Source organism: Enhydra lutris, unplaced genomic scaffold (genome assembly GCF_002288905.1).
Source record: "Enhydra lutris kenyoni isolate GAN:26980312 unplaced genomic scaffold, ASM228890v2 scaffoldscaffold75, whole genome shotgun sequence".
NCBI classification, from domain to species: domain Eukaryota; kingdom Metazoa; phylum Chordata; class Mammalia; order Carnivora; family Mustelidae; genus Enhydra; species Enhydra lutris.
In genome coordinates, this window is record NW_019154159.1 from 5828566 (window position 1) to 5855459 (window position 26894).

Consider the following 26894-nt stretch of genomic DNA (forward strand, 5'->3'; position numbering starts at 1 on the left):
GGAGAAGTGCCACCGCAACCTACAGACTCGAAGACGCTGGAGCAGCCCCGCTCACTTTGGAACTTCCAACGTCCCGGGGCAGGCGGGGTGCGGGTCAGCCCCTTGCTGCGAGGCTCGGACAGAGCCTCCTGCTGCCCTGTAGAGTGTCCTGAGAAAGCGTGCTGGTGGGTGACCAGGAAAGCCAAAGAAGGAGCCATCCCTGGGACGGGAGTGCATCCGGGACACCCCCCGGGCTGTGTCCTCAACGTGAAGATCCTTAAAAACCACCGAGGGTGACCAGAGCTTCCTTCAGAGGGAAAACGCCCCCAAATCACATCTCTGCAAGCCCTTCCCTCCCGGCCAGCCCCGTGTGCTTGTCCACACGGAAAGCCAAATCAGGAGCAAAGATGCTGGACCCCTGGGTGCAAGCCCGCCTCAGCTAAGGAAGACCGCACAGGAAGGCTCTGGGGCGAGCAGGCTGAGGCTGGCCACGCCGTGGAGGAGAAGCTGAGCTCAGACCCAGCGTTTTCCTCAGTGGTCCCCAACCATCCAGGTACTTTCTTTTCTCTCAAGGAGAATTAGGTTTGCCCCTTCCCTTCATCTCTGCTGGAGGCCCCACACCTGGATCCCGAGTCCAGACAAACCCTGACTGTCCCTGACTGGGGTGTTCGGGGCCCCAGAGCAGGCCGCATGCCTGGGCTCTGGGCCACGTGTGGGCAGACACTGCCCAGCACACGTTCCCGGCTGCTGATTCATGGATTCCAGGGCCCATGGGAGAAGCCATAGCCCTTTCTGTGTCCTGCAGGGAGGGAGGGCTAAGGCCTGGGAGCCATAACGGGCCCAAACTCTTGACCCTGGCCAGACTCCTTAAGCCTCACAATTCAAACTCCCTGCACCCTTAGTCTCTTCGGCAGAAAATTACCAAACAAACCCACCCCACTTCTGACCGAACCACTGACACACGAGAAGTGTGCAGAGTGAGACTGTGTGTTCTCCTGATGAAGCAAAGAGGCCAGGAGCAGCCTCTGCCCGGCTCCCGCCGCCTGTCTGCCGGAGACCAAGCCGACACCGAAGGACCACGGTTCTGGGCGGTTCTCACAGACCCTGTGCCCTCCTGACCGGCGTGCTCTAGCCGCCCACCCACCCGGCGCCAAGCACTTGCCGACGGCAGAGCCCAGTGCTAACTCGCCGCGAGAGCCGCCACGGTGATCCAGAGGGGTGCTGCCCGAGTGCAGAGTCCAGGACGCGGGCTTCCAAGGCCTTCCCGAAACCAGTGCTTGTCCGCCCAGCAGACACTACGGGGCACGGGCAGCCCGGAAGAGCCCGCCACAGCAGCAGAAATGCCCTGTGACCCACCAGGGCCCTGAAGGCTACACGAAGAATAAAGTCCGTGTGTGTGGGAAGAGCTCATCTGCGGAGTGCACGTGCGCGAACAGAGAAGAACCACGGCACCGAAGCCAGAGAGGGAAGAGGATCGAGTGGAGGGGACCCGCGTGGCCCCGCCATTTCCCTGAGGACACCTGCCCTGTCAGAAGGAAGGCAAGTAGGCAGGGACTTCAGGAGACGGGAACCCTCACCCGCGGCACATCGCCTGGCGCCAGGCTCCGACGGGCTGGCCCACGCAAACTCACAGGGGCCGCCAGCCACCCCCCACAGGCTGCGTGTGCCCGTGACGGACGCGGTAGGAGCAGCCAGGGCACTGCCAGTCTGCACGGGAAGACGGCCCGGCCTCCAGGGCTGGCTCGGGGAGGGGGCCGGGGCCGCAAGGACGGCAGCAGAAGAGAAAAAGCCCCATCGCCTGCTGCGGTGCGGCTGGGGAGCCAAGCCCTTCGCCCACCCAGCCCACCTCAGGCTCCCAACCAAGGGGCTGCCCGGCCGCAAGGGGTAGAGTGTCCCTCTCCAGGTAAAACTCAGAAATGGGGGAGAAAGGAAAGGAGGGAGGAAGGAAGCCCTTCAGTACCCGCTCCCCAGTCTGCTTGGTGGCCTCAGAGCAGCCCAGACAGAGAGGCCTGTGGCCCGCGGCGCCTGACCTTGGTGAGCCGGGAGTGGTACCCGTGCGGAGCGCGTACCTGAGAGGTGGACATGCGGGAGGTGTCTTGCCGGCCCGTGAGATCAGAGGACGAGATGTTGACAGGGGCGCCGCGGTGCAGCCGCATACTCACTTTCCGCTCTCTTTCCACACCAGACACGGGCCGAGGAGAGGTGTTAGCTGGAGGGGGAGACAGGAGGGGCGGTGAGGGCTCGGGGCAGACCCCTGACCCAGCACGAGGGGGCCTCTCCTCAGCGGTCTCGGCATCCAGCACCCCAGGGGGGTGGGCGCTGCCACACACCACCAGATTCCAGGGGCGGCAACAGGCAGCTGACCCCTAGCCGGCCTGCACTGCGAGTTCGAGGTCAGCAGCGGTGGGCAGGGCCCGCGGAGCACTGCCGGATGCCAGCGTGCTGGCCCTGGGGGACTCTCCCAGGAGCAAGGCACAGGAGTCCAGCAGGAGGGCAGCCTGAGGCCCCCATGCTTCCAGGGTCGATCACGGAGGCGATGGAGGGGCGGGTATTGAGAGGCTCGTAGGGAGCAATCCGTGTCATGAAAAAGGGAAACGATGGAGAAAAAGAAAGAGACGTCCCCTGGCCGGCCAAGCCTCAGAAACCAGAGTCTACCAGGACCAGAGGCACTCAGCCCCGCCCGCAACGCATGCCCGCCGTGCGCCCACCTGGGGCCCTGTGGCTCCAACAGCCAGAGCGGCCGACACACAACCAGAACCCTCTGGGGCCTGCTGGGGAGACATGGAGCTAGCCCACTCACCAGTGTGTGAGGTAGGGGTGAGGGGGGTGGGCGGAGCCACTTCCTGGGTGCCGCGCAGGCGGCCAGAGGCCGTGGAGGGGAGGCCACGGGCGGCTGGGTTTCGGGAGTGCCTCAGCCGCTCCTCTCGGTCCCGGCGCTCCCGCTCAGCATCGTCGGCGGCCCGGCCGGCTCCCTGCAAAGGAAACAGCATAAGACCCAGCTGAACGGGGTTTGGTGCAAGACAACCCCAAGGGCCCTGGCTGTCCCCTGCTGTCAGAGAAGCCATCCAAGGTGATGTAGCTGGTTGGCACGAGGCCTCCCTCCCTCGAGGACAGAAGCCTGCCCTGGACCCTGGGAGTGTGCGGACGAGGCCTTCCCAGCATTTCTGAACCCCAAACACGGACGGCAACTTGGTGGCCTCTTCCCCCTGGGTATCCACACAGGGACGGGAAATTGTATGAGGACGGGTCAGCGGTGGGCCTGAGGTGCTGGCATCTAGGGGATCCGAGAGGCACGCGGAAGCGGTGGCATCTGGTTGGCAGGGGCCCAGCCAGAGCCTGGGCGGATGTGGGGCCAGGGCCCACGTGACAAGAGTGCAGGCAACCATGGCTAGTTCTACTTTGAGCAAACGATGACCCAGGAGTGGGGGCGCGACTCCGGGGCCGCTGCAAGGAACAGCGCTGGGACGCATCTGTCTGCAAACCACGGCCCACGAGCTGAATCCAGCCGGCGGTTTCTGCCAAAGAACCTTTACTGTCGCAGCCGCACCCACCGGTGCCCGCTCCACCCGCGGCGGCTTCCCAGCCGCAGTGCAGCGCCGAGCACTTGTCCCACCACATGCACACCATGAAGCCCAGGAGATTCATTCTCCGGCCCTGCCCGGGGAAGGGTGGCCAGCCCCACTGGGAGGGCGATGATACCAGAAGGTCACCCTGACACTGGGTGACCGGTGATCGCACAGCCCGAGCCACCCGCTGTGGGGCACCTGGCTCTCCCCTGCAGGGCACAGACCCTGCACAGACACCCTGGCACCTGCAAAGCCACAGGACAAGCCTTTCTGTCTTACGCCCTCTGAAGAGGAGGTTCCACTCCTCCATCAGATCTTGTCACTCTGGAAAGGTCCCAATTTCTGTTTTAAGCTAACTAAACAGGAAAAATTTGTATTGGAAAACGAAGTAGAAGTTCCAAAAAGACCCTGAAACTTCCTGGCAACAGTGTCTGAAAACTAATTAATGAGACTCATACAAGAGACTCGGATGGGCCGACAGATTAAAAGAAGGAAAACATCAGGTGTGTCTGGGTGGCTCAGTGGGTTAAGTCACTGCCTCCGGCTCAGGTCATGGTCCCGGAGTCCCAGGATCGAGTCCTGCATCGGGCTCCCTGCTCGGTGGGAGCCTGCTTCTCTCTCTGCTTCTGCCTGCCGCTCTGCCTGCTTGTGGCTCTCTCAATCTCTCTCTCTGACAAATAAATAAAAAAAATCTTAAAAAAAAAAAAAAAAAAGGAAAACATCAAAGCTCGAGGCCTGCACGTATGCCAACAGCTGCACCCATTTAACAAGCCGGCAGCAAAGCCCACCCTGCTCGCTTGCCTGCACGGCTGGGTCAGAGGGACGAGGGGCAAGAGGTCACCCCACCTGGCCGGAGACCATGGCCTCGGCCATACCCTCCTGCACGACACGCACTCTGGAGCCACGCTGACAGCTGTCATACATGTACCTTCCAATCACAGATTTATCAGTCGAGAGTGAGCCGCAGTTCCACGCAGACCTGCACTTGGGAGACCCACTCTGCTGGCGCCTGGGGCCCAGTGCCCATGTGGCTGCCTCTGCTCTCCCTTCATGGGGGCTCTTGCTTCTCAGGGCGTCCCACCCTGGGGGGGCCCCACCCGGGCCCCTCGGTCCCCCAGTGTGGTGGACGTGCCTCCTAAAGCCTGCCCCGCGTCCGGCGGAGCCTCTGGCTCACTTCTGTGCTGGGGGTGAGCGAGCTGGCGCACTTACGAACTTGAGCATGTTCCAGTCGAACACGTAGTCGTAGGAGAAGCCCTGGCGGTGGAAGAGGTTCCTGAAGAGCTGCCGCAGGTAGGAGTAGTCGGGCTTGTCGTCAAAACGCAAGGAGCGGCAGAAGTTCAGGTACGTGGCGAACTCAGCTGTGAGACAAGAGACGTGGTGCTAACCAGCACTCCCTGACTGGGTGTCCGGCGACATGACGGCCACCATCCACTGTTGCACGCTTAGGATGCTGAGACATGGCGTCTCAAACACTGGTCACACAGGACACGGACGTTTGAGAAAAGCACCACAGAGCACAGCTAGTGCCACCCGCGGCCTTTCTCCACACGAACGAGGAAACTCCCTGGGTCATGGCCCCAGAAGGTAAAGGAGCAGCAAGGACAGAAGGCTGCCACCAGCTCAAGGACACTCTTCACTGTCTGGGACCCAGCCTCCCCGCACCACCCCCACTGCCACCCCAAGACCGCGGCCACCCGGCGCCTGCCCTCGGGGACACGCACAGGGGTAGCTTTTACACAGCACTTCGATGGGAGTGGACATCTTCTTCTCGCTGATCCGCTCATACTTCTGCCTCTTGGTGGCGGCCTTCAGCCCCTGCCAGGGCAGAGAGCCCAGATTGAAGTACATGAGCACATAGCCCAGTGACTCCAGGTCATCTCTCCGGGATTGTTCTGGGAAAGATGGAAACGGGTCAAGGACAGCATGTACGCGCCTGCAGCCACAAAGCTAAGACCCCAGGCACATTCTGACTGTAGAAGCGAACTTGTCAAACCACAGAAAAATAGTCTTGGATTCTGTTTTACCGTCAGTTGCCCCTGATGTGCCCCCAGGAAACTGTGACAGCCCTGGATGAGTTACACCAATGTTACAAGGAGTGTCAGGATGTCCGACCACTCATTTACCCGCCGCCACCAAACCTCCCAACGGGTTTTCCAGAGTCGGGAGAGCTAGACTTTGCTACAAAGGTTTGACAACAGCCTCCATGCCAAACGTGCTGACCACTTCCCCAGGGTCCCCCAAGAGGCTGGCCTTTCTCTTAAGAGATGGCCATGCCCAAGGCAGCCTAGTGACCAGGGGCACGGGAGACCCCAGCACCCACAGGCTCACCGATTCCAAGGTGCGTGTTGATAGAGGCGTACCGCGCCGTCCCAGTGAGGTTCTTGTTCTCACGGTACGGGATGTGCTGGTGGGTCCGTGCGTCCCGGTACTTCTTGGCCAGCCCGAAGTCAATGATGTACACCAGGTTGCCCTTCTTCCCCAGCCCCATGAGAAAGTTATCTGGCTTCACGTCCCGGTGGATGAAATTCTTTGAGTGAATGTATTCAATGCGACTGATCTGCAGGCAGGGAAGTAGTGACCAGAGGTTGAATTCCAGCAGCAGCCTCGGGAAAGGTCCCTGCTTGGCAGAGGGACGGCTGTGCCCTCAGCTGCACATCCTGTGGCCCTTGGTCAGAGCAGAACAACTCCACAACCAGGGAAGGCTGCTCAACAGACCATCTTCCACACCCCTGCATGGCCGGGGCAGGTCCCCTCGTTGGCCCCCTGGGTGGGGGTCGAACGACAGCAGCCTGACAGGACCACCCCTCCCTGACGAGGGTCTGTACCAGCGGTCCCTCCTACAGGGACCCGTGGGGAGCCACCCGCAAGTCTCCAAACCCAGCCCCCAGTCACAATCCTGCGGCAAAGGTGACTGCACCCCCACCCTCTCTCTGGGCACTAAGAGGCACAGGAGGAGAATGGCACCCGAGCGTGCCATCAGACTGTTGACTCACGCCAAGCCATGTCCTGAAGGCCCAGGCTCCCTGTCACCTCAGAGACACGATTCTTACCATCTGGTCAGCAAGCAGCAGGACAGTTTTGAGGCTGAATTTCCTTGAGCAGAAGTTGAACAGATCCTCCAGGCTTGGCCCCAACAGCTCCATCACCATGACGTTGTAGTCCCCCTCCGCCCCGCACCACCGGATGGTGGGGATACCAACTGCAAGACAAACCCGACGCGCCTGTGCTCGCACGCAGGGGCACAAGGGACACGAGAGCCAGGAGGGCAGTGGCTGGAAGCAGCACTGGGAGAGAATGGGAGAGCGTCCCAGGCGGGAGGTGAACAGATGCCAAGAAAGCTTCCTACAGGCAAGGAGCGAGCTACACGTCCCAAACCAGGAACCCGCCTGGCTCGCTGTCGGTAACCGAAGTCCACTCTGCTCAGGTGTCCTTGGTTTTCCTGTCACACCCTCTCTCCACCCTGGTCGTCATGTCTCCCAGGCTCCTCGGGGCCGAGCCAACTCTCACATCCCTGGTTTTGGGGGACCCGGCAATTCTTGGCGGGGGCGGGGTTCTGGGGCCATCCCTCCGTCGGGATCGTGTGAGGACGGGTGACGGGTTTGGGAAGACCGCAGAGCTGAAGGGCCTTCTCATTGCCTCACATCAGGGGTCTCTGTTTTCAGTGGGACTTGTCACTAAGGACGGGGCCTTGACCCCAGGCTGGGGTGTGTTCATTCTCCCCAGTGTGTGTACTGTTCTCTCTGGAAGGACGTCACTCCGTGGAGCCCACACTCTGGAGATGGGGGGGGGGGGGGGGGTCATGTTCTACTTCCCGAGGGCAGAGCACCTGCACACAGTACTCAGGTTTGTCTCTTCCCTCCATATATTCACTTACTGATTTTTTAAAGATTTTACCTGTCAGAGAGAGAGACCACAAGCAGGGGAGCAGCAGGCAGACGGAGTGGGAGCAGGAAGCTCTCCAATGAGCAGAGAGCCTGATGCAGGGCACAATCCCAGGACCCTGGGATCATGACCCAAGCAGAAGGCAGACGCCTCACCAACTGAGTCACCCAGACACCTGAATTTTATTGTTTTTTTATTAAATCTTTTTTTAAAAATATGTATGCTGTATAGTACTCCCTTTGGAGAAAAGGTCACAATTCATCTGTTCTTTCATCTGGACTATCTGGGTTTGCTTCTACTACAAACGGTGCTCCTAAGTATACCCTTATTTATGTTCATGGGTGGACATTCTTACACACGAAATTCTTGTTCACATCCAGCCTCCCCGGGCACAAGCCTACAAACACAGAGCATAAGCTGTGTGACTATGAGGTAATGTCACCTTGTTTCCCAGACGGGCCGCCCACCCCACACGCCCAGCAGCAGCGAGTGGGTGCGAGACCACCTGATTGCCTGTCATCAGCCGAGGGCTGTGAGCTAGCGGCTCACTAACTCTCAGCTGGGATCTTTCATCCGTAAATTTACTGGCCACACGCTGTTCCTCTCTGAAATGTCTACCCTTGTCTTTTGCCAATTTTCTTATCAGGGAGACTTTTGTCTATTTATAGCCATTCTTTAAAAATTCTGGGTACTAAACCATTGTTGATTTCATGTGAGGCAATTTTTTTTTTCTTCTGGAGCCTTTTGATGACAAATTTTAACAAAGACAAACATCATTCTTTTCCATTATGAGGAATGTTTTTGGTATAAGAAACCCTGAGTCAGAAACAGACACTATTATTATCTTCAAAGAGTTTAAAAGCTACTCTGTATCAAACAAGATGGACTGACAGGAGCCCAATTCCCACTCACATCGGCAAAGACCAGCAGGCTGGAAACACAGAACATGTGGAAAAATGGTTTCTAAGACATTAAACGGGAGGCAGCGAAAACACTCAGAGCTGAAGGACAGGACAGAAGCCACGTGGGCCTAAGACTGCCCCTTCCTCCCTCGACTATCAGCAGAAACACAAACACTGAACCGAGTAAAGTAACTTGACTTCACCCCGTAACTAAGCAGAGAAAGAACCTGAGCAACAGAGCAGAACACCAAGCACGTAGGCAAGTAAAACTCATAAGGTCCGGCATCTAGAGACTTGCAGGGATGCGGAGCAGAGAACATCTCTACTGAGGAATCATCGATCACCTGAAATGGGTTCAGATGCGAGAATGGGCACAGGAGGACAGTAAGAGTTACTACAGGGGCAAGTGGGTGGCTCAGTCAGTTCAGTGTCTGACTCTTGATTTCAGCTCAGGTCATGATCTCAGGGTCGTGGGATCGAGCCCCGAGTCTGGCCTGTGTCTGGCTCTGCACTCGGTGGGGAGCCTGCTTGAGATTCTCTCTTTCTCCCTCGGTTCCTCTCCACTCCGTGTGCCCTCTCTCTCTAAAAATAAATGGACAGGGGCACCTGGGTAGCTGAGTTAGTTAAGCATCCGCCTTAGACTCAGGTCATGATCTCAGGGTCCTGGAAGTGTGGGCCCACACAAAGGGACGGAAAGCACTGGAAGTAACAACTAAGTTCACTCGTAAGAGCTTTTAACATTACTTCAATCCCTTTAAAAGCTGTGACTGTTTAAACAAAAATAACAATGCGCAAACGTCCGTGCTGCAAGACTGCATCACAGGGTTCCGCAGCGGGAAAGCCACGTGTGCCGTCACAGGCCCGTCTGCTCCACACCAAGCGCGGAACGCGGCAAGGACACAGCACGATTTGTTCAAGACGACGTGATAAACCCTAACTCAGGCACTGAGGTAACAAAGAGGTGCTGGTGAGCCAGCAGAGGAGCAAATCATAAGAAAAATCATTAAGAAATGTAAATAAAGGGGCACCTGCGTGGCTCAACTGGTGACTCCCTTTGGCTCAGGTCATGACCCCAGGGTCATGGGATCGAGCCCCAAGTCAGGCTCCCTGCTTTGCAGGGAGTCTGCTTCTCCCTCTGTCTCTGCCTGCTGCTCCCCCTGCTTGTGCTCACCTTCTCTCTCTGACAAATAAATAAAGTCTTAAAAAAAAAACTATAGATAAAATGATCAAAAAGAAGGCAAGGGAGGAGGGGAGACAAAACCAGCAGCAAGATGGTCAACCAAACCCTGGCGGGTCAGGAACCACATCAGGCGTCCATCCTCTCAACACACCACACGAGGTGCGTTTTCTCAGATGAGAGAGAAACGTGCGCCTTTTCCACACAGGCAGGTTGTCAGAAGGCCAGCGAGGGACACCAACTTTAGACGGAAGGGGACAAGAAAGCCAGGTCCGCACGGGACGCGTAGGCTGCGGAGAGTGTTTCCAGGGACGTGCGTGTTACAAGGATAAAGCACCAGCGTGTCCGGGAACGCAGCTCCACGTGGCCCCCGGTGCAGCCTCAGGACACACGCCGTGGAACTGCGAGCGGACGGACACGCGCACAGGCCGACAGCGCCCTCAGCAGCCCCCGGGCAGCGGCGCCGAGGGCTGTCAGCGGACAGAGCCCACAGTGGACGGAGACGGGCCTGTGCCCTCAGACGACGGTGGAATTCGATCGGAAGTGACAGGGAGCTCCCTGGGAAGCCCCCAAATACAGAGAAGCTGCATAACCCACTTCAAAATAACCCACGGACCAGGGAGCCATCGGGAGGGGAACAGAAAGCTTTCTCAACTAAATGAAAATGAAAACACAACACATCAGGGTTTATGAGACGTGCTCCAGGAGCACCTGGGGGAAACTTATAGCAACAAAACGCCTGTGTTAGAGAAGACAGATCGATGATCTCAGAAAATAGGAAATTAAACCCGAACAGATGAAATACAAACGATCACAGCAGTAATCAATGAACCAAGACACAAAGAGAGAAAAATTACAGAAACCAAAGCATGTTCTTTGAGAAGATTTCTGGTAACCCTCTCACCAGGCCGGCGGGAGAAAGAGAGAAGGCGCAGGGAGAGATCAGCCACCAGCAGGTTCCAAAGCCGCTGAGAGGCTAGCGGAGCAGCACTGCAAACACGTTCCACAGTCAGGTCCATCGCTCAGGCGACAGGGATGAGCTGCTGGAAAGACACCAACCGTCAAAGCCGCTAACTGCCGGCAAGGGTGTAAGGGACAGCCACCTGGAAAGCAGCTGACTGCGTTTCAAAAAGGAAAAGTATTCACCTACTTCTGATTCTGCCATTCCAGTCCTAGACACTCAGCCACGACAAAAGTAAGTGTCCACGCAAATACCCACACAAACGTTTAGAGCATCTTTGTTTGAACGCCCACGACTCGGGGAGGGACGGAGAACCTGCTGGATGCACCCAGGGGCCACTGCACGGTACTGTGAGGATGACTCTCTCAGGGGCCAGGCCGGCTTCCTCAGGCTGGCCGGAGGTGAGGGCAGAAGGGTGCTGCGGCCGCTGCGGTCACAGCCATCGCTCCAGACACACCTGTTGCTTCTCACTGTCCCAAAGAACTGTGCCCTGGGGCCCACATTCTCAGGCTTCCAACTGCCCTGGTCACGCACAGATGGCAGATCTTGTGCATTCTAACTCTGCTCTTGATATAAGCATTCTTCTGCTTTATGTTCCCGTGTACTTCTGCATGATGCCCTCTTTGTGCACTGGGCTCTCGGGGCAAGGAGACATTCTGGGGAGGGAGCAGGCAGCAGCCGCAGGGCTGTGTAGCAGAAGACACTCTGCCATCTCCCCAGCGTGCAGAACTATTTGGAGTGCACAGAGCACCCCACTTTTACCGGGGCAGCCCAGGACTTGACCTCTCCCTCCTATAAGACTCAGAGTTCGTCTGAACAGGAAAGCTGGCATACAGGTGTCAGGAGAAGGTGCTGAGCGGAAGCCACAGCTGGGGGAGGCTGGTCTAGACCAGTGATGAAGGACTCCTATTCTGGACCTCCAATCTCAGGACATGGGCTTCCTTCACCTACCAGATCCCTCACTCGCTCAGTGGCACCTGAGTGGTGTGCCACCTTAGTGGCACCTCTGGCACCCGCACCACAGCACCTACCAGTGCCACAGGGTTCCTGCGTGTCTCTGAAAATAGTCAAGCTGGTCATGACAAGTTGTAAGAGCCTGAGCTCCCCTGGGTACCATATGAACCAAAGACCCTAACCCTTAACCTTGAACCATGCTGGGTTTTCTTGCCTTGGCTTGCAGAGACCATGGTGTCTGGGGCCAGCACCCTGCCCTGCCACAGCAGTGGTTAGTGCCATGGTGGTGAGTGCAATGGAAGGCACTGGACCAGCCATGCCTCATCCTGGTTTCGAGCTGCCCCCTTGGATCACTGTGTCTGCTGGGCCCACAGCACTCATAAGCCGCTGGCTGGGTGATCGACAGGCAGCCTAGCTTGTATAAACACGAGCTCAACTTTCTCCATGTTCCTCTGGGGTTTTATCATTTACCAACTTGTTTTCCTACTGAGAGAAAAACAGCCAGAGGCTGACAGAAGGCTTTGTACCAGGCAGATCAGAAACCCAGCCCTGAGGGACCCCTTCTTGAAGTTTGTGCATGCCCGGGGCGGGGAGGGACAATCTTAAGCCATCCTTTCTTGGTGCCCCCTTCACCTAGTTCCTATTTTGGGCCAGATCTGTCCTGAAAACTTGCCTCCTACCTTATTCCTTCCTCTATACTCCCAATCCCCCGAAAAAGCTCAAACACCCTTACATTTAATTTCTGGGGGGGGGTGTCTCCACAATTCTTAAATGGTTTGTGTAAAATTCCGAAGAAGCCGGCAATAGTCCGTGCCTTGTTCCGAACGCCCCAAGTCAAGGCTGTTCTTTGACACGATTCAGGCCAAACACACTGCTGTATTTAGAGGGACCAAACCTGCCTCGCTCGTCTCTAATCCTGGGAAGATGTGCTAGGCTGGGGGGCGGGGGGGGCTGCTGGGAGACCAAGAGGGGAAGATGACTGAGCCTCCAAGCCACTCAGGAGCATCTGTGAAGATACAAGACACACAAGTCAAGGGGCCACAAGACTTCAGTTCCATGTTTAATGCAGGAAACCAAAGCTCTGTATGGAATCTTGAATTTCTGGGGAAGGAGGGAGAGGAGGGAAGCATGTGCCTACCTGCCCTCTCCCAAGCTCCAGGAGGCTGAGCCCCCAGGTTCAGTGACCCTGTCCCTGGACAATACGGATGTGATAGCTGGATCTGCTAACACTGTGTAACACACGCACCGACCCTTTCCACCCCCCTCAGAAAACATAGTGAAGAAAAAAACGCCCTTAATTTTTAATACCCCTTGTCTTGTGTGCTAGCCAAGGCACCCCATGCCACACTACCAAGGGATGGTGATGATGAGACCAAGAGGATGTGGCTCCAACAGAAGCCTAGATGCCGCGCAGCTGGGACAGAACGGCCCTGCAGGCACGTGCAGCGCTCGACGGCATCCTGCAGGCCAAGCACTCGTCTGCTCCATGAAACACAACTCCACTCTCAGGCGGTGCGCCAGAAAAGATGTCTGGATGCCATCGAGGCACCGTCCCCAAGAGCAAGATGCCAGAGCAGGAGAGAAGTACTGCTTATGGAGATGTGAGCTTACTTGACGCAGCCGCGTTGGCGTAGGGGCGCCCCGGGAGCACGCGGGGTCGAGGAGAGCCGTGTGCTACGTGGAGACCAGACGCACGGATTCCGGGGTGGCGTACGTCAGCCAGATGTGCATCAAGGACTCACGACGTCTGCTGACACTGATGGGGTGTTCTGATGGTGGCACCTACTTTTTCTAGTGGTCGACACCAGCACGCCTTACCACCCCAGCATCAGGGAGCAGGCAAAATGCGGTCAAAGCAGAGAGCCCTGCGGTGAGAGTTCTCTGGCCAGAAGACGCTAAGCTCTCTGTGTAGCCTGCTTTGTCCCGAGCGGACTGTCCGGAGAATCGAGGGGTGAGACCCAGGAAGCAATCGGCTAAGCTACCCACAGGCTTGTTCCCGCTGTCTGTCCAGACGGCTCCTCTGGGGACGGCAAGAGCAGGAATCGGAGTGCACGCCACTGCGGGGCCCATGCAGGAGGAAGCAAGGCCCATGAGGCGAGACAGCGGCGACCAGCACGCTGCCCCCACCCGTGTGCCATGCGGATGAGGAACTGGGTCACCTGGCGCCACTATGTGTCGCTCTCAACGCCTGAGGGAGTCCAGCGACACCAAAACCTACACTTGGGAGTGAAAAACTAGTGAAAGACTAGGCAAAAGTGCTTTTCATTTTTACTTACGAGAAGTTTCAATATTCAACATTCAGGCAAATACAGATTTTCAGTTTTTGGCAACTCAAACCTGAACCAACTGTAAACCGCCAAACCTTCTGACAAAGCCACTGGATTTTTAAAAACAAATCTCTTATGGGTGACAGAGAAACGACGACTTAGAACAAACTAGGCAGGGATGTCGGGGGTAAACTCTGGACCGTGGCTTCTCTCCCAGAGCGCACTGGGACTGACATGAGGGCGTTCTGGGGGTCCCTACCGCCACTCAGGCAGGTGGGAGCAACAGGCATTCCATTTAGTACGGACCCCCACAGATTACACACGTTCTTGGCTACCGTGAACCATTTCTTAAAAAAAGATAGCGACTGTCCAAAATACAGCATGGGAACTGAGCAGGACATAGGACGAGAGACGTGAACGTGGGGACGCCGCCAGTTTCCACTGCACGGGCAGGTGCCGGCCCACCCTCACTGCCAGCCCGGACTCCTCACACGCGGCCCACGCGGCCCACTCACCCCTCGCACACGCCACACCTGTCCTGAGCCTTGACCAGAAGCTCATGTTCTTTACTGAGGGGTCACCAAAAAAGGGCTGGTCCAAAGCCACCGTGGGGACATGAGGATGGGAAAGAGCAGTTAATGTCTGGCAGTCCACCGCATTTTGAGAAGAACCTGATGTCTACCCAAGTCACTCCCCAGCACAGCTAAACAAGACCCATCCCTGCTACTTCGCGTGTTCCATCCTGCCGGCACCCTTGCGGCAGGTGGAAGCATCTGGGGTGTGCTCCTGACCGCTGGGGAGGGCAGTGGCACGCCTCCCCAGGAGCAGAGCTGCTGTGCAACAGTGACCTGGGTGCCATGATGCTCAGGTTCAAATCTCCGTCGTCTGGGAAGTTCTGCATCCGTGTGTGCGTGTTTCCTCATTCCGGACACGAGGCTGGCTGACACCACTGCAGAGGACCGTACCGGCCGCAGACATGCCAGGGTCTGTAGGCGAGGCGGACTCCTCCCGCAGGTGGCCGGCCCGCCTGAGCGCGGCTCTCTCAGGCCAGGCTCAGCAACACCACCATCGTCCAGAAGACTCTGCACGGCAAGCTAGAGAGTGCACGGCAGCCTCTCAGCTTCCAGCTTCCTCCTAGGGTACCACGTGCAAGGAAGCCCAGAACGCAGCCTTAAAAGCATTGAAGAGCCACAATCAGAGGCCCTGGCCGTCCCTTTACCACGACCAAGTGGTCTGTGTGTACCGGCACGAGATGTGATGCAGAGGGGGGCAGACAGCACGTGGACCGCTGCGCCGTCCGCAGTCCCAGCTTCACGGTGGTCAGGAGCTCACACAACACTACAGAATCATGGACGCTGCGCTTATGGACATCATCTGTTTCAAAAACTGAGATCTTTACCTTTTTTTTTTTTTTTTTTAAAGCACCTTGATAATATCCATCAAGTGCATGTCTGAAACAGAAGTAGAACTCAACCTGCATGTGAGGGATGTCCGGGTGGGAGAAGAGCCTAGGTTTCTAGGATCCTAGAGGAGAGGCACAATCTTAGAGCAAGGATTCAAAGTGAGACGCGACGCCGTCACCTGCACCCTCCGCCCGGCGGCACACAGCTGTGGTCCGGGGACGGCAAAGACCCGCCCCGAAGGGAGTAAGTTCTTCTCTGCTCAGTGTCAGCCACTTCTCCAATTCCTGTTTGGGGCATCAGGAACAGTTTTCTTCCCTTCCGCCCTCTGGCCCTCTGGCTTACAGATTTTCAACCGAAATGCGGCCCGTTAACACTCAGCAGGCTTTCAAGCTGGAAGCCTTCCTCAACCCCCGGCCATCAGGCCCTGTCCAACCATGAAGGCTACACCTGGAGTCACCACCTGACAAGCTGTGTAGACTGTTCCTGATGCCTGAGAAGCCCTCTGCTGAGTGTCACCAGAGGGCAGACACACTGGCTGGGCCCTCTGTGGACCACTCCCTAGGGCCCACAGGTGCTCTCACCCCCAGGTGCCAGTCCAGAGCCCAAAGCCACCCCCGGTCCCAAGACAGCTGGGACAGGATGCCCCAGATGCCCTCTGTGACGGGTCCTGCAGGACTGTCCGTGTTGCTCTGATATGCACCTGTTGCTAAAGGACATTTGTCGCTGCGTGAAGCAAGTAATGTTGGTTGCTAGAAGCAGCACAGACTGAACCGTTTTTGTGGAGGAAAGATGCCAGAGCGGAATCACCAATGCTTCCTTCTCACCTGATAAAAGCGAATTCAGACTCTGAAGACAAATTTTCATTTGGCAAAGCGCCGAGAGCACCCCAAACTATGAAAGCACCACAGAGGCTTCTGCCACGAAGGGTCTCCGAACAGGAGGTGGCGCAGCCGTTCTTCGGGCACGAAGCCTTGATCCCAAGGGCGGCTCCTTGGGGTGAAGCACGGACATGTCCTTCCTAGTGCTGTAGTGTCTTTGGGACTGTGAGACCCCCAGCAAAATCCCCACTTGCTCCCTTAGCCAGACTACTTGGAAGTCCAGGGAACTCTAAAAGTTAGACTCTGAGTCAGGATGAGTGCTCTCAAACATCAGACGCCCTTAGGTCTGAGGTTTTACAGAACGCTGTGAGCAAAGCATGTGACGGACGGGGCACACCCAACAGTCGGGGCGTGCCTAAAAAGTCAAAATTCACATGAACCCTGAGTTCAAAGACACTACTAGCTAACGTGGGGCTAGGGAAAAGCAGAAATCATGTTTTCTGTTGAACGAGGCCCTCGGGAGGCCTCCTGATCTGAAGGAAGCCGCGTGACTGAGTCAAGTGTAGGGACATTTTTCTCCCTTTCCCAACTAAACCAGAGGCTGCGACTCATGACGTTATTCTCCCTCATCAAATACACCCCGGGCTTTCTTTCGAACAGGTAAAGGGCATACCTCCTCCCTGCATCATTTTGTAGATTTTGCTCTCAATGTGGAGCTGAGGGTGTTTGGTTTTGACGCATTCAAGCTTGATGGCAACTTCTTCTCCGGCAGCAATGTCCGTACCTTGGCAAAGAAAGAAAAGCGCAAACGTTAATAACCTGGCGTTGACCACCTAATGCAACGCACAACACACTACACACTACACACCCTCCACTGCGCTTTGCACTGTGCAACGCTGTCGGTAGTTGACGAACCCCATGGAGAATCACTATTACTCTCACTCTTTAAGCTGGAAGCCTTCGATATGTATAGAAAAGTCTTACTTCGTATTCCCTCACCCACTTCCATAGGTCCCCACTCTGATCACGTCAATAGGGGACTCAAGACAGGGCAGTGTCCTCCTCTCTGCAAGCTTTCCCATCTTTGTTGCCCTGAACCTTCCAGTCCACCTACTGGTCAGCCCCCGTGTTCACCCACCCAGGGCCAAGCAGTGGGGGAGTTCCAGGGTGACTGTATGTTCCCCGTTTCTCCATGCTGCCTGGACAGGCCTGTGTGGGTGGGTTTGGGCCTTTCTATGAAACACCCACCTGACTTCAGTCCACCCGCCCCGGGTGTTGAGCCACACGCATCCTGGAACAGTCAGGGCGCTTCTCAAGCAGAACGGGTTCCCATAAGGAGACTCCTGCAAACCTCTCCCTTCCCGAAGAACAGGACGTGGCTGTGCGTTTATTACTGACACTGGACCAGAAGGATAGATCCTTTCTCAGAGCCCAAATGAGACCCGTCAACACACGCCTATTATCTATGTTTTGTTAGTTTTATACTAAAACTGGCAAAATATCTGCTAATCCCTCCCAATAACCAGCCCACGGGTTTGCAGGCAAAGTCAGAGTTATTACCTAAAAATGTTCCATCTCTGTTTTACTCCAATAAAGGAACTGCTGATGTGACAACACCCCGCCCCAGACTTCACACACAAATGCTCCTGAGCACTCCTGTGCCCCGAAGCTGTGCCTGTGAACCCTCCTCAAGCTTCAGCTAGAGAGAACGGGAAAGAGTCCTGCGCGGCACCCACCCAGCTTCCCCTACGTTCCTTCCACGGACAGGCGTCCCCCTTAGCTGCAGCCACCTGTGATCTGTTAGCAGATGCTCGTGCTCTGGCCCCACGGTGCGATCGGCAGCGGCCTCGCCAGCTCGCAGGCCCGCACCCCTCCCCTCCCTCCTCTCGTCAGGTCGGCGCGTCACCATCTCACGGCGTCACCACAGAGGGGAGTAAAGCGCAGTAAGGTTACTCTGAGAGACCCAGTCACAGACCTTCCAGTACAGTGCGCGCTGCAACTGCTGTTTTATCATTAGCCGCTGCTGGGAACCTCTCACTGCATGTCATTTATGAACATCACCATGGGTCAGTACGTCTGGGAACACAGGTGGATGCGTAGTGTTCGGTCCCGTCTGCGGTTTCAGGCATCCCCTGGGGTCCCTGGGGGTCATGGAATGTGTCCCCCGTGGATAAGGGGGCCTGATGTATAAACCACTTTCATCCTTCCCAGCAGTACGTTTATCTGTACTGGTTCCAGCAGCTCTACAGACCCAGGACACTTGCTACTCAATGAGATCCTAGTGTTGGACAAAGCCACCTCAGCTGCCTGGTTTCTCTCTCCACAGGTTTGAGGGGAGAAGTGCAGCCTGTTTCATGAGACGCGCACAGAGAAGTGGGCTCACAGATGCACGGCACTCTGAGATTCCCAGGCAAAGGACGAGTACGCTTGGCAAGCACTAAAGCCACGGTCAGCCTGCGGGAGTGCTGCTGTTCCTGTGGCCACTCAACACCCAAGAGCCCCCGAAGTCTCCTCCGGACCGCTGAGACGGCCGCGAGAAGCGCAGGGCTTCTGCTGGGCCTGACTCCAGAACCGTGCGGAGGACCGTCATCTGGTCGCGGCAAGTGACCACCCTAGACCTAAGAACTTCATTTACCGTTCCACACAGACTCTTGTGGGCACTCAGAGAGACGACAGGGAAGACATTTTGTTCTTCCCACCCGCACTTGCGATGATCTATCCAATTACAAGAGAAATGACTTCATCGTCAACGTGCTGTGCAAATGCGAAATGCACTGGGAGTTCCTGTGAGGACCTGGACTCCGAGCTGAACCCGCCAGCCCAGGAGACACAGAGAAACGGATGACTCAGCTTTCTGGTTACATCAGCAACTCTGTTCCCCAAAGCACAAGCAGCGGGGCCTTCAGCGAGAGCCATCTTGCTCCGCCAACTACGTCAGCACTGTCACCCTTGCCACGAAGCAGGTCTTCAATGACAGAACAGCCTGGACCCACACAAACTACCTACCAGACCAGTACCTTCAGAAAGGCAGAGAACATTCTAGCCTCACTCCATTGTGCCTGACAACGCAAACATCTTGCCATCAATCCAGCAATACCGACCCGATGGTCTTGGAGACAAATGACCATGGGCAACTGTGGAGAACAATCTGAATTCCACTCTCCTATCACGGTGTCAGGCTCCCTGCAGGACTGCAACTGCGATACAGCCGGCTTCCCCCAGGATCACAGCAGCAACAGGGCCGGCCTCCCCCAGATCACACCAGTAACAGAGCTAGTCTCCCCCAGGATCACACCTGAAAACAGGGCCAGCCCCCCGCCGCAGGAGCGTAACTGTGAGAGTTGCCAGGTCACATGATCCAAAGAGAGCCGGCTTGGGCTCTGCAGATAGATGTGAGCACAGCAGACACTCCGGGCTGCTTCTTTGGAAGATGTCTGCCCAGTGGGTAGATGTACCAAGCAGCCCAGCTTTAACTCCTGGGCACTCCTTGAGAAGCAAACATCACAGGCAACACCGAGGCCCACCCGTCCATATGGCCCTGCAGCCCTGCCCTACTTCCTGGGGCTGGCCTCACACCTCATACTTCACTACGAGTGCTGCTCCAAGTCCGGTGCTCGAACCACCACCAGCCCACGGCGGGGACCGATACCAGGCAGTGAGAGAGCAGCAAGGAGCTCTGACTGCTGTGACATTTTAATCTTATTCTACAAAAATAATGGTCTGGGAAGAACTGGAAATTACAAAACCTGGTTCTTCAGCATAACTGACTAACAAGCGCTTCTAGACAGGGAACAAGAATCTGAAAGACCCCACTGAGCACTCGGTTTCGGTTTCGGAGTCAGAAGTCAATCCACAGGGTCTGTTTACACTAAGCACTTTTATCTCCCGAACGACCTCAACCCCGGGCTAGCTAAGTAAGGAACCCCACCCAGTCGGGTACAGTTCCTCTCTCCGGGCAACGGTACTAGTCTCTACGTAGACACAGCTTAGTGGTCGTCCTAAGAAAAGTGAAATTACGTCTCTCAAGTTGAGCAAAGTCAGATGGTGAACTACGTGAGCCTAACCCCAGGCCTGACTCTGCCCTGGAACAGCAGCTGTCCTTCCACCCAACACCCACCGAGGACTGTCTTATCAAAGCAAGAGGGAGCGGCCTCTGGGTCGCCAGGCAAAGGTCACTCTCACAGGGCAACGCTGACAAGGCAACTGACGCAGGCTCACAGCCGCTCCTGAGAGCCTCTCCCAGCTCAAGCCACCCCCTAGGAAAGCTTCTCCAGTTCAGGCCACTGGTCTTCTCTCCCCGCGGCCAGGCAGCCGCCACTCCGGAACCCCTACTGTGTGCCGGACATCCTTGTGCGTTGCTCCTGAGGGAAAGGAAAGTCCGTGAGAGGAAAAACATGAAAACCGAGTACGAAGAGGTTACTAAGCTTAAGCTCTCTAAAGGTGTTTATGTGCGTTATGACGTCAGACCGCACAGTCCACCCAGGTAACACGTGGGCAGAGGCGGCCACCCCGATAAATGGAGTGACAGGGTCTGGTAGGGCACAGGCAGGAAGAAAACCTCCATTCCGCCAATCATGAATGACAGAGGCAGGGGATGGGAGGGCCCCGAGGACCCTTCTGCCAGCCTCTAGCAGACCGACGTGGACAGGACAGACGGAACCGCGGGCTCGCAGACACTGGCGCTCCGGCTGAACAGAACAGAGGCTGTGCCACCTGCAGCACGGCCGCTGCACACACTCCCTTCTTCCCTCCGCTCTACCGCTCACAGAGAACGCGCGGTCCACGTGGAGAACACGGCCCTCCCCGTTTTCCACGTTAGGAGGTGTACAAGAGGTACACTGACCCCAAGTGAAAGGGCTCCTGGTGTCCAGCGCCTCACAAAACGTCGCCTCTGGCAGCGAGGGACCGAAGCGCGTGCGAGCTAAAGCTGAGGGAGGCGCAGGGCTGGGAAAGCTTTGCCTTACACCCACCGCCACACCGAGTCCAGGCAACGTCCTGCCTCAGTGTGTGCTGTACAGGACACACGAGCTCCGAAGCCTTCCCAGCCCGTCCTTCCCGAGAGCCTCGGGATCTGGTAGGCTTGGAGGTGGACGGAGGATCAGGACCAAGTTCTGGGGTCCACAGTGGCCCAAGTCCGGTACATAAACTTTCTGAAGCCCGGGCACTGGAGGAATAGTCCCAACGTACTGCCCCTTTAAAAGGGCAACTGCGGGAAGGGCTGACTGGCAGGGCACGGGGCTGCCTGACCGTCTCAGCGCAGCAGGCCCCGGGCAGGCAGGCCAGCACTGGCCCCTCGGTCCACACGGCCCTCAGCAAGTTGAAAGACGGGCCTCCTCGCAGTTTCCAGCCCGTGAACGCACGGGAAGTTCCAGGCGGAAATCCAAGACCCCACACGCCAGGACCACAACGTGGTGAACCGTCCAGAGGAGTCGAGCGCGCTCTGATCCGTCGTGCAGCGACAGCGGAAGTGACTTAAGTTGTAATCGCACCAGGATATGGGACACACAACGATTTCCAAGACAGGACCCAATTCCTTAACTTACGCCTTTACCTACACAGGAAAAACTGGTGTGGATGACTCCCTCCCTCCAGTGGTCTCCGGAGCAGCCAACTCTGACCCTTAACCACAGCAGCTGGTGAGCTTTCCAGCGCAGCCCATTCACGAAACAAGGTCGCCCCTCCTCCCTGGGGCAGCGTTTACCCTGAACCCCCCACTGTGTGGGCCAAGAGCCGCCGCCAGGAAACATCAGTTGTGTCTTAGGTGCGCCTGGAAAGATGGGCCGTGGGGCTGCTGGGAGCGAGGGCATGAGAGGCACAGCCCATCGGTCCTGGGGACAGAGGACAGGTCAGCCTGATCTGCGGACCGAGAGCTACGAGGTGCGGCCGGAGGTCGCAGCGGCGAACACGCAGACGGCTCCCGCAGCAGCGTCAGAAAGCACAGAGCGGGCGAGCACCCGGGCACAGAAAGTCTGAAACAGCCCCTTCCTGATTCCCGTGCAAGGGCGGCTAGTGGGCGGATTTCCAGTGCGGCTCCTGCACCCTGGGTTAAAACTCCAGCCAAAGGGCACCCAGGGGGGCTCAGGTCATGATCCCAGGTCCTGGGATGGGGCCCCGCATCCCGAGCCCTGCTCGGAGGGAGGCCTGCTTCTCCCTCTCCCACTCCCCCTGCTTGTGTTCCCTCTCGCTGTGTCTCTGTCAAATACATCTAAAAAAACAAAAAACTTCAGCCAAAATTTACTGTTCTATAAATAACGCAAACCGTTTACATTCCGCCGGCGGCTCTCCCTGAGCCAGTGCCGCGAGGACGCAGCCCGGACGACCGGAGAGAAAGGGATCTGCAGCGAGCTGGGGTCAGCAGCACGGGTCAGCGGGACGGCGGGCGGAGGGCAGCGCGACCCCGCCGGCTCGCTGCGTGGGGAAGAAGGCGCCGAAAGCCGGGACGGACTCCACAGACGCGCGCGCCTCTGACACGGCACCCAGCACGCCCGGGGCAGGAGGGCAGGCTGGGGCGGGGCCCCCGCCAGGTACGCGGCCCCGCAGAAGGCAGCACAGCAGGTCGACCCCCACCGTGCGCCCGGCCGCCGGGCAGGCCCTCACCCCCGACCTCGGACGCGCGCCGACCCGCAGCGACGCGGAGCTTCCTGCCCCGGGCTCTTCCGACCCACCAGAGCGTCCTGGCGTTCGAGGACAGCCTCGCCAGCACAGCGCTTTGCTACTCCACCCGCCTCCAATTTCACCAGCAGGGCAACGCCGACTTCGGCCGGACTCCCTCAAATCCCACCCGGCTCCTGCCCCGTGCGCAACATGCACTCCGGGACGGCCCGACCCGCCGGGGGACCCGCCCCGCCCCGGCGACCCCGCGCTCGGTCCTGCGGTCCAGCGGCCCGGGGCCCAGACCCGGGGGAGCTGGGGAGCTGGGGCGCCGCGGGCCGCGGAAGCCTCGAGCCGGCGCCCTGGACTGTCCCCGTGCCCACCCCCACGTGCACAGGACGCAGGGGGCCGCACACCCGCCCGGTGGCCTTTGTCTGCCTGCGGGGACACCCAGGCGCGGACACCGGGCGGGCGGGCCCCGGCGGGCAGCCGGGGGCGCGGGCCGAGGCTCAGGGCCACTCCCCGGCGGCCCCGGGCGCGCGTCTGGGCAGGTGCCCCCGGGGGCACGGGCCGGGCCCCACCGAAGGGCCGAAGAGTTCGGCCTCCCCACACCCGCCTGGGGGGCTGCGGGGGCCCGGATCGGGCGGGGCGAAGGGGGGGCGGGCCCGGTCCCAGCCGCAGGCCGGGGAGGGGGTCCCCGGGGCGGCGGCTGGACGACGGCCGAGGGGGTCTGTCCCTGGGTCCCCGGGTTCTCGGAGCGGGGTCCCTGACCCGGGGCCCTGGGGGCGGGGGCTGGGCAGACTCCCGCCCGGGGGGCGGCCCCGGCCCGGGGGGAGGGGCGCCTCACCGAGATAGATGTCTCCGAAGGAGCCGCTGCCGATCTTCCGGCCCAGCCGGTACCTGTTCCCGACTCTGAGCTCCATGGCGGCGGCGGCGGCGGGTCCGGCTCGCTCTTGCCCTCCCGGCCGCTTCCTGGGTCTGAGCTCGGGGAGGCGGCGCCGCTGCTGCCGCTACGGCGGGTCGGGCTACCGGCTCCGCCCCCCTCACGGCCCCGCTTTCACCATCGCTTTCCGGCCGCCCCGCTGCTCCCAGAGCCTCAATACCGGGCGGATGGGACAGTCCGAGCGCCGCCGCCCCTGCTCCGGCCCCCGCCGACCCCGCTCGCCCTCTCCCCGCCGCGGATGGACTCGGATCTTCCGGGCCTAAATCCCCCTTCAGCGGCCTGAAGGAGCCGCCGCCATCGCGCTGTGACGTCACTTCCCCTAGCAACCCGGCGGGGCGGGGCCACGCTGCCCGAGGGGCGGGGCCATGGCTTCGGGCGGCAGGGAGGGGTCTGGGCGGGGCGGGGAGGGGCCAGTGCGCACCCGTCTCCTCTGGACCCCGGGACTCCCAGGCCATCCCCCTTTCTCTCTTTGCCTCGCCGCTGCACCCCGGCCCGAGAGACCCCCCGCCCTGCCCGCTCCCACATGCAGGCTCCACGTGCTGGCGCGGGGGCTTCGTTTGTCCTGGCAGGTGTCCGGGAAGCCGGCGGCTCCCCGCGACTGACTCGGGACGGGCCCCCAGGCAGTGATTTTTGCAAGAGGGAAAGAGGGAGCCGAGCTTGTCTGTCCGTCTAGGTCCTGGCACCCGCAGGACACAAGCTGGGACACAGGGACACAGGTGTGCGGGGCCTCTTGGGCTGCCCGTGGTCTACCGAGCAGCTCCCCTCCAGTCCTGTGTCACCTTCCCTGCTGCGCAGCCGGCTGCTGTCCTCCCACGTCTGACATCTGTCTGGTCGTCTGGTCCCCCGCGCTCAAACCTGGAGCCTGCTGTCGGCCCGAAAGGAGAAGGTGAAGCTACCAGGGCCCCAGTCCCATCTTCCTGGAAACCGAATCAACCTTTTCATCTCGTTTGTATTGGGCCTGAGTGTTCTTCCTTGGGAAAGGAAACAAGAGTGCTAAAGTTGAGAATGACCACCAGCTTCAAAGACCCAGAGTCCTGATTCTGACCACTGGGAAGGAAGTCCTCCAGAGATGCGTCCAAAGCAAGGACTGACCATCATGGCATTGCTTCTCAAGGCCCGTGCCCACCCCATGTGGAAAGGGAGAACCGTCAAGCATCATGTTTTGTTTTTAATATTTAAAAAAAATTTTTTTAAAGATTTTATTTATTTATTTGAGAGAGAGAGAGAGACCATGGGAGGAGAGAGGTCAGCGGGAGAAGCAGACTCCCTGCCGAGCAGGGAGCCCGATACGAGACTCGATCTCAGGACTCCAGGATCATGACCTGAGCCAAAGGCAATCGCTTAACCAAATGAGCCACCCAGGCGCCCCAAGCATCATGTTAAGACACACTCTGAACATCTAGTGGATGCCCACCGCTCTGTGCACAGGGTCCCGGCAGGTGTGGGCGAGACAGCAGCACACGCTGACCTTCCTTGGGGTGGCCAGGAAGAGAGCAGGGGAGTCAGTGCCCTCCCCCCTGCACAAAGCAGGCGGGTTCTCCCCTGGCAGGTCTCCCCTCTCCAGCAGTCATTCTCAGGAGTGCAGCCCCTGCCCCAAAAGGGTTGGGGAGGCTGGTATCAAGTCCTGAGCGGTGTGTAGCAATGCTTAGAGACAGGAGAGGCTGGGGATGCCCCATGGTCATGTGTCAGCCTGGTTTCTCTGTCTCACAGGGTGGGGGGGGGGGATTTTGTCAAACCAGTAAAAATAGGGTGTTGGCAGAATTCCCAGATGAAAAGGGGCCTGTTCCCCCTCCCAGAAAGCCATGAGTACAAACTGGGAACAGAAAGGGGCCTGGAAGTACAGTCCACTAGCCACTCCCTTAGCTGCCCTGGGCTGATCACTGGCCAGCAGTCCACCCTGGGGACTAAGTGTCCTCTCTCAAAAAGAAGCTGCAACTCTTTGGGCCTCCCCCAGGCCCCAGGGTCCTGCCCATGTCACACATTTATGCTTGGACTTGGTCAGGATAATCAGCCGACAGCAGGACCAAAGTCCTTGTTTGTGTTTTACTCCTCCTAATGGGGGAGTACCCGGAAGGAAGAGACTGCACAGGACCCAGGACCGGAGGCACCTTCCTCAAGGAGCCATTCACCAGGGCCTGTGCCAGGCACAGAGGCCTGTTACCCCCGCACCATGCTGCAGGCGGCCTGCCCCAGAGGCTACAGCTGTCCCCTGCACATTCCTTAGTTTCCCGTTTGTGAAGCACCTTGGGGTGTGTGTGGGGGGGGGCTTGCCAAGGCCGCGCTATGACAGATGCTCCCCCACTTGCAGCCTCCAGAGGCCTGGATGCCTCGGAGTGGGGCCGACCTGGCTGATGAACTCTCCAGAGTCCTCTCTGTCCTCACGTGCTCTGCCATTCACTTGTCGTACGGGGCCGAAGTCCATGCCCCAGACCCTTGGAGCGTCGCCGATGAGAGCACCAGGAATAATAGAGCGAGAAGGCTGGCACAGGTGCGCCTGTGGTCTTGTTGGGAACAGCTTGACCCGTGTCCCAGCTCACACTGACCTCAGGCAACACCTGCAACTGCCACTGGCCCGTAGTGGGCCCTCAGCAAACCCGGCTTTGTGAATGACTCACACTCCCGAGCCAGGCCTTTGCCGCTGGGGCGGCCTCCCCCGGCCTCGCCCTGGGTGGGTTTCCCTGCCCCCTTCACGGCTCACTGGCCCCTTCTGGCAAGGGCGCCTGCCCGTGCCGTCTGCTCCCTCGGAAACGCCAGCCCCGGTCTCCCCGGGTGTGTTCCGGACTGGGCTGGGGGCTCCTCCGCCCCTCCCGGGGTCTCTCCCGCCAGACCCTGCCCCGCAGGCCCGCCCCCGCTGCGCCCCACCCCCAGACACGCTCCGCCCCTTGCCGTCCCCCGCGCCGCGCTTCGCGGGCGGCGGGGCCGCGCGTGTCCGCAGACCTTTCCCGCTCCCCCCGGCCCTGCGGTTTCAGTGGACTCTGCCGGACCCACTGTCCCCTCCGCTTCCACCCAAACTGCCTCTGGCCTCCTGGGCAGCCCGGAGGCCTCGGAGGACAGCGGGTCTCGCCGCTCCACCGTCCTCCCGCGGAAGCAGAGCGCGAGCAGGCGAACCCGGAGCGCGTGCGCCGCGCCGTGGGGGGCCGCCCTCGCCCGCCGTCGCGCGTGTGTCTGCGCGTGGCCGGATACGCGTGGCGGGACTCGCTGTTCAACTCGCGCATTCGCGGGGCGCAGTTCAGGGCGTTCGTGAGTTCACGGAGCGCGCGACCGTCCCCGCCGTCCGCTTTACGATTCCATCACCCCGAAAAGAAGCGTGTGCCCACCCCCGGGCCCCGCACCGCTGGAACCACCCGGGCTCCGCGCTCTCGCTCGCCGGTGTGGCGGGGGTTTCTCGACCCTGCGAGTGCACAGTCCCCCTCCCACAGCCGGCCTCGGGCCTGGGCTCCTGTCAGACTCT

At 58.9% G+C, this 26894-nt stretch overlaps 1 protein-coding gene across 3 annotated transcripts in view; it reads right to left on the bottom strand.

Annotated features, from left to right (window-relative positions):
* LOC111160246 (casein kinase 1 delta) overlaps window positions 1–23747 on the bottom strand; it is a 30615-nt gene extending 6868 nt beyond the window's left edge. For all 3 annotated transcript variants that reach the window (XM_022523166.1, XM_022523167.1, XM_022523168.1), the window contains exons 1-8: window positions 23348–23747; window positions 16583–16693; window positions 6596–6744; window positions 5874–6102; window positions 5267–5437; window positions 4755–4903; window positions 2780–2951; window positions 2049–2188 (exon numbers count right to left, since the gene is read on the bottom strand). In XM_022523166.1, coding sequence (XP_022378874.1) covers window positions 2049–2188; window positions 2780–2951; window positions 4755–4903; window positions 5267–5437; window positions 5874–6102; window positions 6596–6744; window positions 16583–16693; window positions 23348–23423 — 1197 coding nt within the window. In that variant the 5' untranslated portion in view covers window positions 23424–23747. The remainder of the gene's footprint in view (window positions 1–2048; window positions 2189–2779; window positions 2952–4754; window positions 4904–5266; window positions 5438–5873; window positions 6103–6595; window positions 6745–16582; window positions 16694–23347) is intronic.
* Window positions 23748–26894: the final 3147 nt, after the last annotated feature.